This window comes from Sinohyriopsis cumingii, chromosome 4 (assembly GCF_028554795.1).
Source record: "Sinohyriopsis cumingii isolate HCF-2022 chromosome 4, ASM2855479v2, whole genome shotgun sequence".
In the NCBI taxonomy this organism is placed as follows: Eukaryota; Metazoa; Mollusca; class Bivalvia; order Unionida; family Unionidae; genus Sinohyriopsis; species Sinohyriopsis cumingii.
This window is the reverse complement of record NC_142964.1, coordinates 143903765-143923361: the sequence shown is the minus strand read 5'-3', so window position 1 is coordinate 143923361 and position 19597 is coordinate 143903765. Positions and strand designations below refer to the sequence as shown.

At 34.8% G+C, this 19597-nt stretch overlaps 1 protein-coding gene across 1 annotated transcript in view; it reads left to right on the top strand.

Moving 5' to 3' along the window:
- Positions 1-19597, top strand: part of LOC149802244 (uncharacterized) — a 41864-nt gene that overhangs the window by 7055 nt on the left and 15212 nt on the right. Inside the window, exons 2-5 of the mRNA XM_089956667.1 lie at positions 1527-1703; positions 3555-3790; positions 6066-6201; positions 11697-12529. Coding sequence (XP_089812793.1) covers positions 1619-1703; positions 3555-3790; positions 6066-6201; positions 11697-12529 — 1290 coding nt within the window. The 5' untranslated portion in view covers positions 1527-1618. The remainder of the gene's footprint in view (positions 1-1526; positions 1704-3554; positions 3791-6065; positions 6202-11696; positions 12530-19597) is intronic.

Below are 19597 nucleotides of genomic sequence, written 5' to 3'. Positions count from 1 at the left end.
TGACCACCAGCAAGAGGTGTATGATATTTGGGTTCTGCGTGCTATTTTGACTTTTTGTGCAGTTTTTGTATTCATAAGAAAATTTTGTTTTACAAAGAATGTTTACTAATGATTCATAACAAAGGAAAATGGAAGCCTAATTTAATGTTAAAACTTACCATAAACCATAAAGTATTATGGGGCTACTGAATTTGAATGGGTTACCTTGTTCTTTTCCAGGTAAAGCTTTGGATTGTATTCCAGATTTAGAATTTGTTTGATCCTGTAAAACACTATAAATAGGCATCAAGATGAGTTACATGCAAATAAAACATGTAGAATTGATACATAGTGTCAAGGTTTCATGAGATGTGATCAGAGATTTGTATGTGAACCTCAGTGATAATCATATGACTAGAAAAAAAAACGAAAATCAGGACTTTCTTCAAAATGAAGAGAAATTCAGAGAAGTCATTCGTGCATATATGTTGTATTTGATGTAAAATTCTTGTCATAAAACTTTATGTGCCCAGCAAAAATTGCAACTTTCTCAGGTTGTTGGATAAAGGATTATCTCAACCCTTTTAATAAACCAAAAGAGAAAAAAGTTAAAGCAGTGGAACAGGGTTTGGGGCAGAGTAAAAGGAAAACTGGGGATGCCATAAGCATCTTTATTGATGGAGCATTGATTTGTTTTGTTTTTCTTCCATTACTGGGCCAGTTCTGACTTACTTAATGACATCAACTCTTTTGAGAAGTTAGCCATGGTCGGATGTTGAAATTTTATGCGATTGTTTGGGTACAGATGTTTTTTTGCATTTTGACAACTCTTTCTTTGTAGGTTTTGTATTTTCTGTATATAATTAGATAACTTGGAATTGATCTTGTAAGCCCTATTTGAAACTCCTGATGGGTCCCAGCCTCATTAGCCCCATCAGACAGAATAATGGACTGAACCCTTAAGTTATGCCCATTTGAATCTGTAAAAGCAATGTCTGTCAAGCTTTCATTTGTAGTCATGATAGCATGCAAATTGCCTATTCTATAGTGGTCAGTGGCCCATGGGTATTGGCATATGTTTGACTTTGACAATAATTGATAATTAGAATAATTCTGTTGCCAGTTTCCTGGCAAATTTAAGCAAACTTTGGTTCCTAGTACTGTATCTGATGTTGTACTGTAATATATTTTGAATTATACATACATTTTAAAAGTTGGAGAGTTTTGTTTGTTTGTTTGTGAGAATGCCATGTTTTTCAGAACATGATAGGCTATACATGGTGGCAGGTATATCTGGTGCAGGAAGAACTCGTGAAGAAACACCAATCCATGAAAAGCTACTAGCAAACTTTCACACTTGCCTACACTGGCCGAGCCTGATACTCAAACCCGTGTAGACAGAGGTGAGGTATCCATAATATGTAAAGATGAGCACCTTAGACCTCTGCCACCCATAGCCTCAACGGTTTGAGTATTCAGTGTTGTAGTGTATCTGGATGCATACATACAGTTTTTACAGTGTCATTTATATCTCTTTAATTTTTCAGATATAGAAAGGAAAAATATGTCCCTAGTCCTCATGATGTTCTTGATAGGTAAAGGGGTAGAGAATACATAGTCAGAATAGAAGACAGCCACAATGAAGAAAAGAAAAGATTGCAGTCTTTGGCTTCATCTGCTGGTAGTACTGGGGACATGGACCTGTTTTGTTAAAAGCCAGCAGTGTAAGTCTCCACAGACTAATAGTAGAATGATTTATCTTTACATTATTAGCATACTGCTCTTTGTCATATTAAAAAAAAATTGCAAAACTTTTAATGTAGATTGAAAGTTGCATGAATATTAGTTTGTAAATGTTACAGTATTTGAATATGTGCATGTTTATGTTTAGTGAACAACAACTGGGTGTGAGAGAATATTATTTAAAAGTGCAAACAAACATCAAATGCATATGCAATATTTTTTCACCAGAATTATTATTAAGCAATCCATTATGATCTCAAGGATGCCAAGTATGAGTGACAGTATCCTACTAGGGAATCCCCCAAGTAATTTTGGGGGCCAAATATGGATCCATTTCGGAATGCATAAATGGAAAGGTAATTGTTAAATTAAAAAGGTACGACTCTTTGACAATACTGTTCTAGTAATGTTTAGTTTTATTGGCTTTGCTGGTTGTAGACTGGGCGACGTTATGGGATTGTCTGTTCTGTCCATCTATTTCGACAAGTTTTTTTATTGTTTAACTTCTCCTAAAATACCTGTTGAATTAATTTAGAAACTTTACCTGTACATTCATCCCATGGTTTAGTTGGTCCTAAGTTAAAATGGCACTTCTCAGATATCCTGTGTGACAGCCATCTTGAAAATCTTCTTATTGCCATTTTCCCTGATTGGATGGTCATACCTACATGAGATTTTCTCTAAAAGACTTGTAATGATGTCTAGTTGGTCCTAATGGTCCTTAAATAAATGGTGCCAATTTGATGTCCATTATGTCTGTCACAGCAGCTATCTCGCAAATCATGTTACTGCTACAACTGGCCGTCTTGAAAATCTTGTTCTCCATATCCTCCAACATGGATGGGATTTCTACTAAAAACTTTTCATGATGTATAATTGGTTTTAAATGAAAATGTGGTGCATATGTGTGGTCCCAAGTGGCTGCCATGGCATCCATCTTGAAAATATTATCACAACTTCTCCAGAATGACTGGGGTTTTCACTAAAAGACTTTTTATGGGATCTAGTTGGTCTTAGATGTCAAATAAAAATGGTGCTGATGTGAGGTCAAATATGGCCACCATAGCAACCATCTTGAATAGCTTGTTATTGCTACTCCTCCTGTATGGATAGTCATATCAGCATGGGGTTTCACAGAGCAGACTTAGGATATCCACCTGGCCTTAATAGAAAATGGTGCAGATGTGAAATCCAATATGCCGATCTGATATCAAATATAGCCTTCACACAGTGGTCATCTTGAAAATCTTGTTAATCACTATTCCTTCTGAGTTGATGGTCATATCATCTTGACTTTTTCAGAGTCTCCTAGTGATGTCTAGTCAGTCTGAAATGAAAACTGTGCTGATCTGACATTCATCATAAAAATCTCGTTATTGCTGTTCCTGAATGAAAATATTGTTATCTCATCTTCTCCCAAATGGATCGTTATATCACCGTGGGGTTTTACCTGTAGTCTTCTTATGTTACCTAGTTGGTTCTAATTGAAAATGGTGCCAGTCATGCATCTAGTATGGATGATCATAATGACATGGGGTTTTCATCAAAACACCTAGAGATGACTGCTGTCCAAAATAAAAATGATGCCATGCTTACAGTAAATATGTGCACAACAGCAGCTAATTTGACAATGTTGTCATTGCTGAAGAATATCAGAGATTATTTCAACACTCAACAGTGACAAGGAAGAAATGGTCTCCTCTTGAATTACTGGAAATTCTATTTCCCAGTAAAGTGTCAATCCCTTCAAGGGACTCTTGTTTTTGTTGTAAATTTCACTCATAATAATGAATTGGCTTAAAATAAAATAAAAATATTCTTTTTTAATGCAGATAATATGGATGATCCAGCTCGATGTAATTTCTTGAATCCATTGGATATTCAGAGAGATGCAACTGTAACCGTCAATGCACGGAGTAACGCAGGTGGCAGCCCAGTAGTCATTGCATGTCGTCTTACTTTCAAAAGTGTTGATACAGATGCCCTCATCTCAGTGGAGGTCAGGAGCTTTAGCATCAACTCTTGTGGGATTGAGCTCTACATTATAGGGGACAAAACCACTGATAATGTGAGTAGTTAAACTTTTTTGTCTTCATATTTTTTTTGTTTCCTGTACAAACTGGCCTTTGGATTGGAACATTATCATAGCATTTAATTCTTCTCCCTTACAATATTACACCAGGTTTAGTGTGATGTAAAAATGAATAAAGACAGATTGATACATGCCAACTATTACACTTTTGGCATAATCAGTATGCTTTTTTTCGCCTAATGACATCTTATGCTTGCCTGTATATGGATTAAGCTCGTCTGGTAAATTCAAAAATATAATAAAATTAAAGAAATTAAATGTTATGTATGTTATTTTTATTATCACCTCATTATTTCCACTCGTCATATAAAAGTTGAAAATATTCAAAAGAGAAAGACTGCTGCATAAGAATAGAGTAATAGTTAATTTGCCAATTTTGGGCCTACAGTTGCTTTCCTAATGTTCTTTTTATAGCAACAAGAAAACAGATGGGTTACTTTACTTTCAAACTCTGCCTGGCAGATTCATTATATTGATAATCAAGTTGGTTAGTGGACCAGTCTGTACTTTTAAAGAAAATGGCACCTAATCTTAAGTGAAATGGACTTTTACAGTGTGACTTGTGGATGAAAGTTCTTATATCAAAATGGGTCTTTTTAAACTTTAAAACATATCTGATCAGAAAAAGGGCAACACCACTTTACAAATTTAAAAAGAAGAATTTGAGAGTGATTGAGCACTTCTTCACGCTAATTGCAGTAGTCATCATCCCATGTCAAAGACCCATACACAGCAGTCATCATCCCATGTCACAGACCCATACACAATAGTCATCATCCCATGTCACAGACCTATACACAGTAGTCATCATTCCATGTCACAGACCCATACACAGCAGTCGTCATCCCATGTCACAGACCCATACACAGCAGTCGTCATCCCATGTCACAGACCCATACACAGCAGTCGTCATACCATGTCACAGACCCATACACAGCGGTCGTCATACCATGTCACAGACCCATACACAGCAGTCTTCATACCATGTCACAGACCCATACACAGTAGTCTTCATACCATGTCACAGACCCATACACAGTAGTCATCATCCCATGTCACAGACCCATACACAGTAGTCATCATCCCATGTCACAGACCCATACACAGCAGTCATCATACCATGTCACAGACCCATACACAGCAGTCATCATACCATGTCACAGACCCATACATACACAGTAGTCTTCATACCATGTCACAGACCCATACACAGTAGTCATCATCCCATGTCACAGACTGATACACAGCAATCATACCATGGCACAGACCCATACACAGTAGTCATCATCCCATACACAGCAGTCATCATCCCATGTCACAGACCCATACACAGTAGTCATCATCCCATGTCATAGACCCATACACAGTAGTCATCATCCCATGTCACAGACCCATACACAGCAGTCATCGTCCCATGTCACAGACCCGTACACAGTAGTTATCATCCCATGCCATAGACCCATGCACAGTAGTCAGCATCCTTTTAAGGATGTAAACATTAGCATTGGTTCAATTAAAACGCTCCACACTATTTTTTGTCTTTGCTGAAGTACCAGACTGGTCTCTAATTGTCCCTCAGACAAGCTCTGTCAAGAAGCTTGTCCACTGACACTTAATCAGCTTGAATTTTTCTTTTAATTATTTGACAGCTAAACACTGTAAATCCTCAAGGCTGTAATCGATATACTTCTAATGTACTGACATCATGATTGTAATTCTCCCAGCAGTGAGTGCCTCATTTTGGAATTTCAAGATTTTTCAAAATATTCTGAGAGTGTTGTTTTCAGGTATTGTGAAACCGGCCCAATACTTCTTTATAGATATTAATTTATGAGTAGCACAAGAAAATGCACTCAAAACTATAAGTTATTGTAAATATTACAGACTGCAACATTTCACAAGTCAGCATCCCTAACCACACTTAATTATTATCACATTTTGTCTAAAATAAATTTCTGTTTGAAGCTTTTTTCACATTGCTTCTGAGGTAAATTTGCTGTAGATACCATGGTGTACAGATCTTTTTATAAAAGATGCTGAATTAAAAGAATTTGTATTTTTTATAATTAAATAAGGATTGACAGACAGGACCTGGAATGGGATTGGGTCACTTATGTCATAATATAGAAAGGTTGACCATAGTCGGTGGCGTAATGACAGACAATGTGAGTTTGAGGTACAGACTAGGTCTTACTTTGGTTATACAGGACTTTATTAAGATTTTAACTTGTATATTTTATATCATTTGCAGTATGTATATAGATGTGCTTCTCGTCCACCCAGTATAATCAATCTCAACAGTCAGACTGTAACTATTGAGACCAAGATTACCAACAGCGCTGATACCTCCAACTACAACTTTGTTCTTGTCCTGACACCAAAGAGAAGTAAGTTTTTCATGATACAAGGGGCACCCTCTTGCAATGAAAAGGTGGCCTTATAAAAAAGGTGGCCATGCATGATGGGTATAGTATTTCAGAATATTTCATCATTAAATTAAGCAATGTGACACCATAGAGAAGTAGGTTTTCCATGATACAAGGGGCACCCTCTTGCATTGAAACGGTGGCCTTATAAAAAAGGTGGCCATGCATGATGGGTACAGTATTTAAAAATATGTCATCACTAAATTAAGCAATGTGATTAGGTGTGGCCTATCTTGATAGCAGCCTCTAAAGAAGGGCATGACTGTAAACTGTGTTGTTCATTCTGCATCTGTTAGACAGTCTCACATAGTGCATTTGGTAGATAGTCTAACATAGTGCATTTGGTAGATAGTATAACATAATGATTTTGGTACATAGTCTAACATAGTGAATTTGGTACATAGTCTGACACAATGAATTTGTTAGATAGTCTAACATAGTGAATTTGGTACATAGTCTAACATAATGCATTTGGTAGTTAGTCTAACATAGTGCATTTGGTAGATAGTCTAAGTGCATTTGGTAGACAGTCTAATATCGTGCATTTGGTATATAGTCTAACATAGTGAATTTGTTACATAGTCTAGCATAGTGCATTTGTTATATAGTCTAACTGCATTTGGTAGATAGTCTAACATAGTGAATTTGGTAGATAGTCTAACAGTGCATTTGACTGATAATCTACCTGCATTTGGTAGATACTCTAACAATGTATTGTGTAGTTAGTCTAACAGTGCATTGAGTAAAAGGCTAACCTCATTGGGTAGATAGTCTAACATAGTGAATTTTGATAGATAGGCTAACACAGAACATTTGGTAGATAGTCTAACAGTGCATTTGGTAGATAGTCTAACAGTGCATTTGGCAGATAGTCTAACATAGAACATTTGGTAGATAGTCTAACAGTGCATTTGGTAGATAGTCTAACAGTGCATTTGGCAGATAGTCTAACATAGAACATTTGGTAGATAGTCTAACAGTTCATTTGGTAGATAGTCTAAAATATCGTGCATTTGGTATATAGTCTAACATAGTGAATTTGTTACATAGTCTAGCATAGTGCATTTGTTATATAGTCTAACTGCATTTGGTAGATAGTCTAACATAGTGAATTTGGTAGATAGTCTAACAGTGCATTTGACTGATAATCTACCTGCATTTGGTAGATACTCTAACAATGTATTGTGTAGTTAGTCTAACAGTGCATTGAGTAAAAGGCTAACCTCATTGGGTAGATAGTCTAACATAGTGAATTTTGATAGATAGGCAAACACAGCACATTTGGTAGATAGTCTAACAGTGCATTTGGCAGCTAGTCTAACATAGAACATTTGGTAGATAGTATAACAGTTCATTTGGTAGATAGTCTAAAATAGTGCATTTGGTAGATAGTCTAAAATAGTGCATTTGGTAGATAGTCTAAAATAGTGCATTTGGTAGATAGTCTAACAGTGCATTTGGTAGATAGTCTAACTTGTACATTTGATAGATAGTCTAACATAGTACATTTGGTAGATAGTCTGAATTAGTGCATTTGGTAGATATTCTCACATATTGCATTTGGAAGATAGCCTAACACTGCATTTGTTAGTTAGTCTAACAGTGCATTTGGTAGATAGTCTAACAGTGCATTCAGTAGATAGTCTAACTTGTACATTTGATGGATAGTCTAACATAGTACATTTGGTAGGGTCTGAATTAGTGCATTTGGTAGATATTCTCACATATTGCTTTTGGTAGATAGCTTAACACTGAATTTGGTAGATAGTCTAACAGTGCATTTGGTAGGTAGTCTAACATAGTACATTTGGTCAATGTTCTAACATGGTGAATTTGTTAGATAGTCTATGATAGTGCATTTGGTAGATAGTCTAACAGTGCATTTGGTAGATAGTCTAACAGTGCATTTGGTAGATAGTATAACAGTGCATTTGGTATATAGTCTAACATAGCACATTTAGTAGATAGTCTAACAGTGCATTTGGTGGATAGTCTAACAGTGCATTTGGTATATATTTTCACATAATGCTTTTGGTAGATAGTCTTTCATAGTGCATTTGATAGATCATCTAACATAGTTACTAATTTTGCATCAACACATATGATGCTGTTGGACAGTTTTGAAAGTTATATACATGTACCTGGTTCATACAGCCTTGAAAAACCTTTGAATTTGAGGGTCTGCTCTATAAACTCTTTGAATTTTGCCAAAAACTAAATTTATTTCAGGGAATACAATGGTTAAATTAAATAAAATATATATTTCTTTCTAAATTCAGATTTTTTAATTTATTTTTAAATCTTATAAAATTGAGTGGTTCAGATGATACACAGCATCTGTTACCAAATGGAGTTGCATCCCTTGTCTGTAATTGTATACTAATTATTTGGTTTTTTTCTGTTCTATTTGCTTTTATAGTGATAAACATGTAATATATGGAAAAAATGTAATTCCCACTGGAAAAAATGTAATTCCCACTGGAAAAAAAGTACTTTAAAACTTTTGGACAGACAGTCAATGAAAACATCTTGAAAAACGCAATACGAACTCTGCATATAGCTTTCATGCCTTTAACTGTATTCAGTTGAAAATAAGACATTGTTTCCATATGCCTAACATTCATAAACTCTGATGACCCTCTTGTCCATATTAGTAAAAACCATTGTTGTCATTACTCTGTTCAAATGAAAGAGACATAGCATTTTATGGATTTTTCCAAAGGTGAGTGGGTGGATGGACAAAGGGACCATACTTTTCTCTCTCTCTCTCTCTCTTTGTCTCTGTTTATCTGTATGTATGTATGTGTGTGTGTATGTGTATATATATATATATATACTGTACACAGCATGCCCATTACCATACCCGGTATTCACCATATTACTCAGTGTGTGCTTAAATAATTATTACATGTGTTATGACTCTTAAACTGTGTAAGAGAGAGTAGCAAAACCATCAAGTTTTCTAAAATCAAAATTTCTCTAAGTTACAAAATGAAAATTTAATAAACACTTTATGTATTGTGAATTAAATCCAAATGAACCTAAATTTCCTATCACAAGTCCAAAAGTATAGAATGTTCTAAATGAATTCCACTAGTTTTGAATGTCCTGATGTCCCAATAGTCTTCAGTGTCCTGGTATACTGGTGATTTAATCCATAATGTCTTTAAATCTAATGGAATTTTTCAAGCTCTTTTTATCATAACGGCATCTTCAATTTTTTATAGCAATATTATGTTCTGTTATTTACACGGCATTCTATCCTCTTTAACAAATTTAGTTTCATTCACTGCTGAACGAGAATTATCTCATGAATGTGTTCACTTCCATAGCATGTATTATTGCGCTGTGTTTACGTTTCAGTCATTAAATTAATGACATGTCAAATGTTCAGCAAAATGTTTCAAATAATTTTTGGTTTCAGTTGTTTGGTTCCAATAACATAAGCAAAACGTTCAGCATTCTTGTTTTTAAGTATATAATAAATATGTTATTGACTGATTATTATGGGTTTTTTTATGAAGGAGTCCAGAATCCCTGGTCTTTATGTTGTAGAGTCCTAATTCACAGAAGTATCACTGCAAAATACATTTTCAAGCATTTAGAATTGTGTACAGATATTTATTTAATTCCATTATATATGATGGCAATGTAAATTATGATTGTGCCATATAATAATAAAAAAATGACATATTGTCTTTAATAGGATTATGATGTTATTTGGACATTTCTGTTTCATATACATTTCAATCAAAATTGGATTTTGATTATTATCATCAAATGTTATTGTAGTCAGTAAAAGGAAAGATGTTATGCAATGGCTATGATAGATTGTTGAAAACATTGTTAATGTTCCATTCATGTGTGTGTGTGTGTGTGTATATATATATATATATATATATATATATATATATATATATATATATATATATATATATATATATATGCCCACCTTTTGGTGGAGCATGTCCACTTGACTATGTTGCCAAAAAATTTTCTGCACAATAACTTGAGCTGTTCAGCATCTGCAGTCACCAAACCTTGTGGATGCTTTAACATAGAGCAAGGAAGAACTATATTGCATGCTGGGGTCAGAAGCTCAAAGGTCATGGTCACTGACTGAAAGAAAAGAGAATTTGTTTCTGCACAATAACTTGAGTTCTCTAAAATCATCAGTTACCATACTTTGTATATTTATGTAAAATGCCTGCACTTGTTGTAAGGAAGAATTCTATTCTGATTCAAAAGGCATCTGGTCTTGGTCGGTTGATATCCCATCCTGTGGGCCATAGACTACTGGGGGCTGTATGGTTACTCAAAAAAAGGGCCATTTAATAGACTGACTAAAGATGTCTCGCACATATACTACTGTTTTTCAGATTTATATAATTTCTGTTTTGATGAAAACAATATGAATTCGTTTACAGAGGTTACTGCGTTCTTAATAGTTTTCTGTCACTATGTATTTTCTTAATTAACGAAGCCCAAAAATCCATATTTGGAGGTTGACTAAATTTTGAGAAGTTAAGAAGGGGTCCTCATCTTCAAAAAGGTTGGGAACCAATGGTCTTGGTCACTGTGACAAAAAGAAGAAAAATGAATTCCCACAAAATCATTTGCTGTACGTCAAAGACTAGAACCATAATTTGAAGATGGCTTGCACATGAGGTGAGGAAGAAATCTTTTGATTAGGATCAGTAGGAAAGGGCCACTGTAACTGAAATGTGAAAAATGGTTTCTGCACAGTAATTTCAGTTATTTACATAGAAGTCTATTAAACATGGCTGGTGCATAGTACGGGGTTCCTGCCTATGTCTGGAAGTCTTATAAAGGTCTAACATTTGAAAAAATGCTTTTCCAGCTCTTGAAAATGTTTTAAAAAGTTTTAAATGACTAACAAGTCTAAAAAGAGTCTTAAATTTTTGTTATTACCACTGTTGTAGAAAGCAGTAAAGTGATGCATTTGGGAGAAGTTTTAATATATGGATTCTGATCTCGGCAGGATGTCTGGAAATTTGGGGTGTGGGGAAGGAAAAGATCTGGAATCATTTTTTTAAATTTTTGGCAGAAACCCTGATATTATGTAATTTATGATAATATTGTTAAATGAAGACAAAAATAATTTACATTGCTAAAGACCTTTTATTACTTTCAATGTTTTGCTTTCAAAAATGAAACTGTTAAAAATTCCATTCTTGAAAGAAGTACCAGTAATCAAGTTATTTGCTCCTTTGATGTCTAGCTGCTTCTTAAAGAAAATAGATTTCAGAATACACGTATTTTGTCGGGTGGATACAGATTTATTTATTTCTTTACATTTACATGTTTTGGCTTGGGGTTGGGCAACACAATCAAGTCTTCTGTTTTTAATGATTGCATTGGATTGAGCTCATATGCATAATTGTAGATAGTTTGATCCACATTTACAAGTAAGCTATTATGTACACTCTTTGCAGCTGGCGTTAATCGATCCACCGAATCCAGCCAGGTAGCTACAGGTCTTGTAATAGGCATTGTAGGCGGTATCCTTGGACTTATTGCTATTGTTGCTGTTGTTGGTTGTTGCTGTTTTCGAAAATACCGTAATAGTCGTGCTCATATGTATCATGAGAAAGAGGCCAAGGCCAAATTGGATGAGAATGACATTAATGTTGGCTACACTAACGAAAGCTATAAAAAGGCACCGTCAAATGGAAAATTGGATAGCACTCCATCGTCTCATCGGAAGCTCCTCTTGGCACCTTCAGACAGCAGTGATAAATCTGACCTATCCAATGGAAACAAAAATATGAACAGGGCTCTACCACTTCCAGATTCCTCCAACAGAAGCCCAACAACAAAAAAGGGTTTGAACTTTGGGGAAAAAAGGGAGCAAAATTTCAATGAAAGGCCAGTTGATGTAGATAGACCCAAAAATCCAATGCTGAATGCATTGAAAGAAAACAAAAAGTTCAAGGAGACTTTCAGATCAACAGAAGATGATGCTGAAAAAAGAGCAAGGAGTTTTTCATCAGGATCTAGGTCCTCACTTGACAAACTAGGACCAGCTCCCAGTGTACCTGATTCCTTAGAGGAGGACAATATGGGTCAGCCAAAACTTCCTACAGTTGCCATCTTGCCAAAGTCCCAAAAGAACACTAAAACTGCTATGATTCGTAGAAGGCCCACATCAACATCCTCAGAAGAGTTGGGAAGACTCAGCAAGTCAGCGGAGGACATGGATGACCCTGATATTAAGGTCCTCAGAGATGACACTCCACCCTCCCCTACAGAAGTTGTACCCATTCAGGCAAGTGTATTTCCAATATATTAGAATTTATGTGTTTAGGATGGCAATTTCAACCATGACAATTAAAAGTCATTTTTGTGCTTGTGAACTATCATGTAACTAAGCTCTATTCGTTTATGCTTTAGCACACGGTTTTCTGCATGATCATGTTTATTCTGACAGAAAGTGCCAGTGTGTTTATTCAGGACAGCTACTGCTGTTTTTCAAAAAAAAAGTCCCATCTTGATAGAGTGCAAATTTGCATTAAAAAAATCAGATAATAATATCAGTTATAGCCATTGGTAAGCTTATGGTATGGGCGGAGCATCTTTTTTTGAGTTGTTTGTAGTACATATACATTTTTTAGCTATCGTTTGTTACCACTTTATTGCTGATAAGACTTGGATTATAAGTTTTTGTTATCAATATCTCGTACAAGTGCAGAAAAGTGATTTCCTGACATTACTAATTTGATCATGCACTTGATTTTCTTACTGTATATACTTGCTTATAAGATGAGTCCAACTGTAAACTGCATGGACCCAGTTCTGCTGTTGCATAATGTGCCAGCAGATCTGGGTATGTGCAGTTTATTAGTAGTAATCAGTAGAATAAACAACATAGACCCACCCTGATCTGCAGGCTCATTACATTACTGCAGATTAGGATCTTTGTTGTTTGCAGTTGGACTGGACTTAAAAGCAAGTATATACAGTAAAACTCGGGAGGCCATATTTTTAAATCTGATTTTTGGTCAGACTTGAAATTTAAGTTTATGTCATCAATATCATGGTTGGTTTTGGTTATAAGTGACATTCATGCTTAATAATAAATGTGTTGTTGCGTCGTTTGGATGAGCTTGGTACAACTGTAAAATCCATATTTCTGATACATTATTTATCAAAATCTGCATCATACATTTATATAATCAATATCTGGGACAAGTTTAAAGATAACTGACATCTACTTATAGTTATGAGGTAATTTTGCATCTAATTGGCTGAACTTCTTACCAGTCTGGAAGCCATATTTTTTGGGTCCTATTTACATCACTGTCTCTGATGAGTTTGCATAGGAGTAGGATCCCATGCATATTTATGAGGTAATGCTGCATCTGATTGGCTGAGCTTGTTTCCTGATCTGGAGGTTATTCTTCTGATTCAATTTTGTTATCAAAGTTGCAATGTTGGCTTATATCAACAGTATCTCTAGAGACAAACCCATGCATATTATTTTGGTGATCTTGCATCTGTTTGGCTAAGCTTATTACTTCTGTGTTGGCATAATCTGTCAAGTGATTTAAATCAGATTTGGTATGTTGACTTATATAAAGATACAAGATACTTTAAAAAAAATGTACAGTATTGAATGAGTTTAGTTATGCATGACATCCATGCATGCTGAGGAGATGATCTTGCACCTGATTGGTCAAGCATATTTACTACACTGGAGGTTTCATTTATGAACCAGTTTTTATCAGATTTGGTACGTACTCTTATAGAGCTGAAATGAATATCTGAATACTTTTTTTTGGCAAATAGATAGAAAATTGGTACCTGAATGTTTCTTTGTTTATACAAGTTTCGCAGCATTTTGTAAACCAAAGAAAGAAGGTGATATATTGAAGTAGGCTACATTGAATTTATTAGTTTACTTGAGTGCAACCTAACACATGCTAAATCACCTGAAATCCAAATTCTGAATCACTAGGTATTCATCATGTCAGCATTTTAAATAGACATATCATCATTATACTATTGAAATAGTTATATCATCATTATACTATTGAAATAGTCATATCATCATTATACTATTGAAATAGTCATATCATCATTATACTATTGAAATAGTCATATCATCATTATACTATTGAAATAGTTATATCAACATTATACTATTGAAATAGTTATATCAACATTATACTATTGAAATAGTTATATCATCATTATACTATTGAAATAGTTATATCAACATTATACTATTGAAATAGTTGTATCATCATTATACTATTGAAATAGTTATATCAACATTATACTATTGAAATAGTTATATCATCATTATACTATTGAAATAGTTATATCATCATTATACTATTGAAATAGTTGTATCATCATTATACTATTGAAATAGTTATATCAGCATTATACTATTGAAATAGTTATATCATCATTATACTATTGAAATAGTTATATCATCATTATACTATTTAAATAGTTGTATCATCGTTATACTATTGAAATAGTCATATCATCATTATTTCTATCAATTATACTATTGAAATAGTTATATCGTCATTATACTATTGAAATAGTTATATCATCATTATACTATTGAAATAGTTGTATCATCATTATACTATTGAAATAGTCGTATCATCATTATTTCTATCGATTATACTATTGAAAAGATAATACAGCTGGTTGAGGAAGACTATTTTATAAAGTAGGGGACAGATCAAAGTCTTTTCTACATATCATTTAACCAGAGCTTCAAAAACTGTGAACTGTTGTCAGACAGTTGTTTTATTAGGATCATTTATAGTCAATCCTGCCAATCATTACCACTCCCACCCCACCTACCCCTAATCAGCACACCTCGGAAAGGTTAAGTCCAATATATTTTTAATACGGTTTTTTATACACTTTTGTAGCAATAAAACAGCTGTAGAATTACCAATGTGCCTAAAATTCGACACAATCCTTTTCTTTATTTTCTTAAAGGTAAGTAATGCAGATGTCGGCTTTTCATCATTACAATATGCATTGGGCTGTGGACATTTTTTGGAACAGTCATTTAAGTTGTAAGGTTCTAGAGATTATTGTTACAATAATAATAATAACAATAATAATAATGCATTTTATTTAAAGAGCGTGGTACAGTTAGTTACATGAAAAGCTAATCCATATAGCTCACTATTACATGTATTTACATACATATTTTTAGGTTGCACACACAATAAAGAAAATTACGAACATCTCTTGTCTCTATAAAAAACGAGAAGAAGAAAAAACATAAAGACAACTTCATATTTGTGTTACATGTTTAGGCTCTAATAAACAGTAACAAAGAAAAAGTGAAAACAACAAGCTTTGTAAAATTTAACAAATAATTTATTTCCCTGGAAAAACAATGTCAAAATGAGGAAAACAACTTATGGTTTTAAGAATCAAATCCAAATATATACAGAGTCCTGACAAAAATCCAGAATGGAAGGTGATGACATATACTATAGCTAGTATAGTGCTGTTGTGTCTGCAGCTCTTTGTTATTCCACAGACAATAATATTCCGGTGTTTGAATTCTGAATAAAATTTAAAGAGATGTCTTTGTCCAAGAATTCTGTATGAGCACTGAAATATTTCCAGGAAAAAGAATTAAGCTTTTAGAATCCAAATAATTTGAATACAAATTAAAATGTAACTCCATACTGGTAAAAACAAAACAAACACCTTGCTTGACATCAAGTGTTTTTAAGCCCAAAATGACTACATGCTCTATAAACATTGGTATTAAACATGACTACTGCGCAATTCCGGTAAAACCAGAATTTCGAAATAGAGGCTGTTTGCATCTAAAGTCACGTATTCCCAGTATGACCTTGACAGAAACCAATCATTTTACTCTAAGAATAAGATAAAAATAGAAAGTTGTTTATTTGACTCAGGAACTAGGTCAGCTTCAGGTGTTTATGACAAAATATTCATGTCAAACTAATTTCTGGAAAATATCAAATTCCAGTAAACAAAATTACATTATTTTAACATGTAATGAAATATAAAAAAAATTAAAACTTGCAGACAATTAAATTAAAGCAAATATAAATTAAATAAAATATACATAACATTTGTTAAAAAAATAAATCATGCTATCTTTTTCTTGTGCATTAGCACTTTAGTCAATAGTTATATGCTACCACTCACACAGCTTGATTTTCAAACTGATCTTTCTTGGTTTGTTAAATCAGCTTATTTTACTTAGATCTTTGACAAACTGGTTTATGATGAACATTCACACACATCAATGAGTTGATTTTGCATCTGATTGGCTAAGCTTGTTACCTCATTGTGGATATAAACATAATGTGATCAAACTTGGTGACCATAAGCCAGTATTATCAGGAACTTTGACAAGTTTGATTACGGGTGTTATTTGTACAGATTATTGGTAGTCATGGCAGCTGAGTGAGCTTACTTCTGGACTTGAACTTTTTAAGATGTTTTCAAGCCTCCATGTAGCTTTTTTTAATATACGAGTCTGGTGAGTGATATCACTTGGTTGTTTTGTTTTTCTTTTTAGCATTTCAATTTGTTTTGGTTGATTTACAACTGAATTCGTTTTCATAATTGGAGTTAAATACATGTACCCTATTCACAAATTGCTCAGATTACAACAACATACAGATTTAAGTGTTCTTTATAATATTTCTGGAATAAATCTGTATTCCGCCAAGAGAACCCACAGATTAGAAATCATCAGTCAGCTTAAAAAAACATCCTTTGAAATTCAAGTAGGTAAAGTCATGCCTTATTTCAACTGCAAGAACAAACTTAAAGACCTAATAATGTTCACTACCTTAATTAATTATACATGAGGTTAAAAAATTGTTAAAAATTGCTTTCTCCATCAAACACAGTACCTGATCACATGACATTAGGAACACACGTCTCCACTGAAAAGATGAAGTTCATTCAATATTACTTTAGTACAACCCAAGACAATGTGTTTATACATGTGCAGTATATATCCATCTGGAATCTTGCACATGATTATTGTCTTACATTCAAAAGTTTACTGGATGAATCCAGTGAAAGTGTCATGGTCAGGGTAAGGTCCAAGGTTATGCTTTCATGGTAAATATCTGGGCAATTACATGTACCAGTGTCCTGGCAAGATTCAGCTTTCCTTTTTAAGGTTGTCATTCAAACGAAAGCTGGAAAAAGTTGATATGGCATGCCAGACGACTGACATGTCTTGAATTGAGACATTGCTTTTGAATGCAAGGCTAGTGGAAATCACTCATATTTCATGAACTTAACTCTTCATTAGTCATACCTGATCATGTGTAAGTTTAGAGTACACTGATTTAATAACCTCCTTTAGCCAAGTTGCTTGTAGGGTTATGTCACGCTTTCCTGCCACAAGTGTTGGGAATAGTCTTTTACAGCTATTTCAGATATTCTCCATGCATCTTAGATAGGATCTGATCGCACATAAGGTTCATTCAAGGAGAAATTCAATCAATAATTATTTGCATTATTAGAATGAATGAGCCATTGAATGGAACTGCATGAATTTCATATCCATGGACAGTACAGTGCATGTAGCTCACTCATTCTACATTCTGAAGTTAATGCTGTCTGCAGGAAGACGTTTTATATGATAGCAGCTTCATTAAAGTGGAAGACAAGGGCTTGAACTTAAACAAGTTGAACCATGTCAAGATACAGGAGACATTACATTTTCAGAGCAAGCCTCCGCACACACAGGTTTTATCAATGTAATGGTAGTACTGTAGTTGCTGTACACTTAAGGTCGCTGGGGATCAAACCCTTCAGTATTTTCATGGCTGGTTGATACACAGTGGTTGTTTAGAATCCCTCAGATAGGATATATCTTGGTGTGGGTCCATAGTTACCCATCTGGGCCTTTTATCCAACCATGAGAAGAAACAGGAGGTAGCTTCATCTCAGGATTTCTAAACATATGGATGAATTTCCCCGTAAACAAGCATTTAGTCCATTTCCCACAGGATAGAGTAGACAAAATCCTGACCATGCTGAAGGTGCTAAGAGCAAAGATTTAGCTCACCTTTCTCTTTCCGTCCGGGGCCCTTGAACTCTGCAGTTGATCAGGTTCACTTGCAACCCCTCTAGTTTCTCCTTCAAGTGGACACCGCACAAGGATCTCCTGTCAGCTCAGATTTCTCTAGGAATGGATTTTCATGACCACTTAAGTTGGTGGACAATTTGGGACCAGTTTCTGCCTGGGATCCCATGCATACCCCCAAATTGCATTCCAAAATGTTCATAGATGCATTAGAGTCAGGGTGGAATTCTCTCATGGAGCCAGAATGGCTAATTCTTAGGTGTTATGGTCCCAAGAAGAATCTGCCCTTCACCCTTCACATAAGAATCTGGAAATAAGAGCAGTTTATTTGGCACAACATGGGCACATCAGCACAGGAAGGATTTGCTTCATGACTGCCTCCTGTGACAACATGTCAGAGGAAGAGTGCTTCAGGCAACACTGTTTCACACATGCTTCTTCTCCTTAAGTGTTGAGGTTTGAAACGTCCTACACTGGACAACCTCTAAAAAGATTACCTGCAAAGACTGTCAAATTCTGTGCAGGCTGAATATTTTACTAAATAGTCAGCCCAGGAGAGACAAGGTAGTCTTCGCATAATGGCCTCTGCACCATTTCTCCAACCCCAGACCACATGATGTGAGAGTGCGAGGTGGACACTTTCAGCCTGAATATGGCTCACTTTTTCACTTACACCTTCCCATTCAGGCCGATTCTGCAAGTGCTGCAGAAGGTCTGGACCTCTACTGCTTAGTTCCATTTGATAACTCCTCTGTGGCCATGTGATTCTGGTTCAGTAATGTTCTTGACCTACTGGTGGACCATTACAGGACATTACCTCAGAGAAGAGACCTTCTGTTGCAGCACAGTGGTTATCTCCTGCACAACAGCCAACAGATTTTCCACACTAGGCTTATTTGAAGCTGTATATTTGCCTGAACTGTCAAGAGGGGCAATCGGTGCAATGCATCAGTCCTAGCAGACCCTCAATGAAAGTAATGGCTGATTTAATTCTGTTCCTTTTCAAAGAAAGAAAATGTTAGATTTTTATATCAAGTGATATAAGGCAGCGTATCCAACACAGTAAAAATTTTAAAAGGCCAGTCCATTGGTTCAGATTCTCATTGCTTCAACTTTGTGAGATATCTTGAACTGCAGAGACCAGTGTCTCAGTCTCTAATGCCTATGTTTTGTGTGGTTTTTAATAAAATACCCTTCAAATCATTGGTTGTTTCAAGCTTGTTTCAAGAATCTTACCTTTAAGCTCAGTTTTTTGAATTTCTT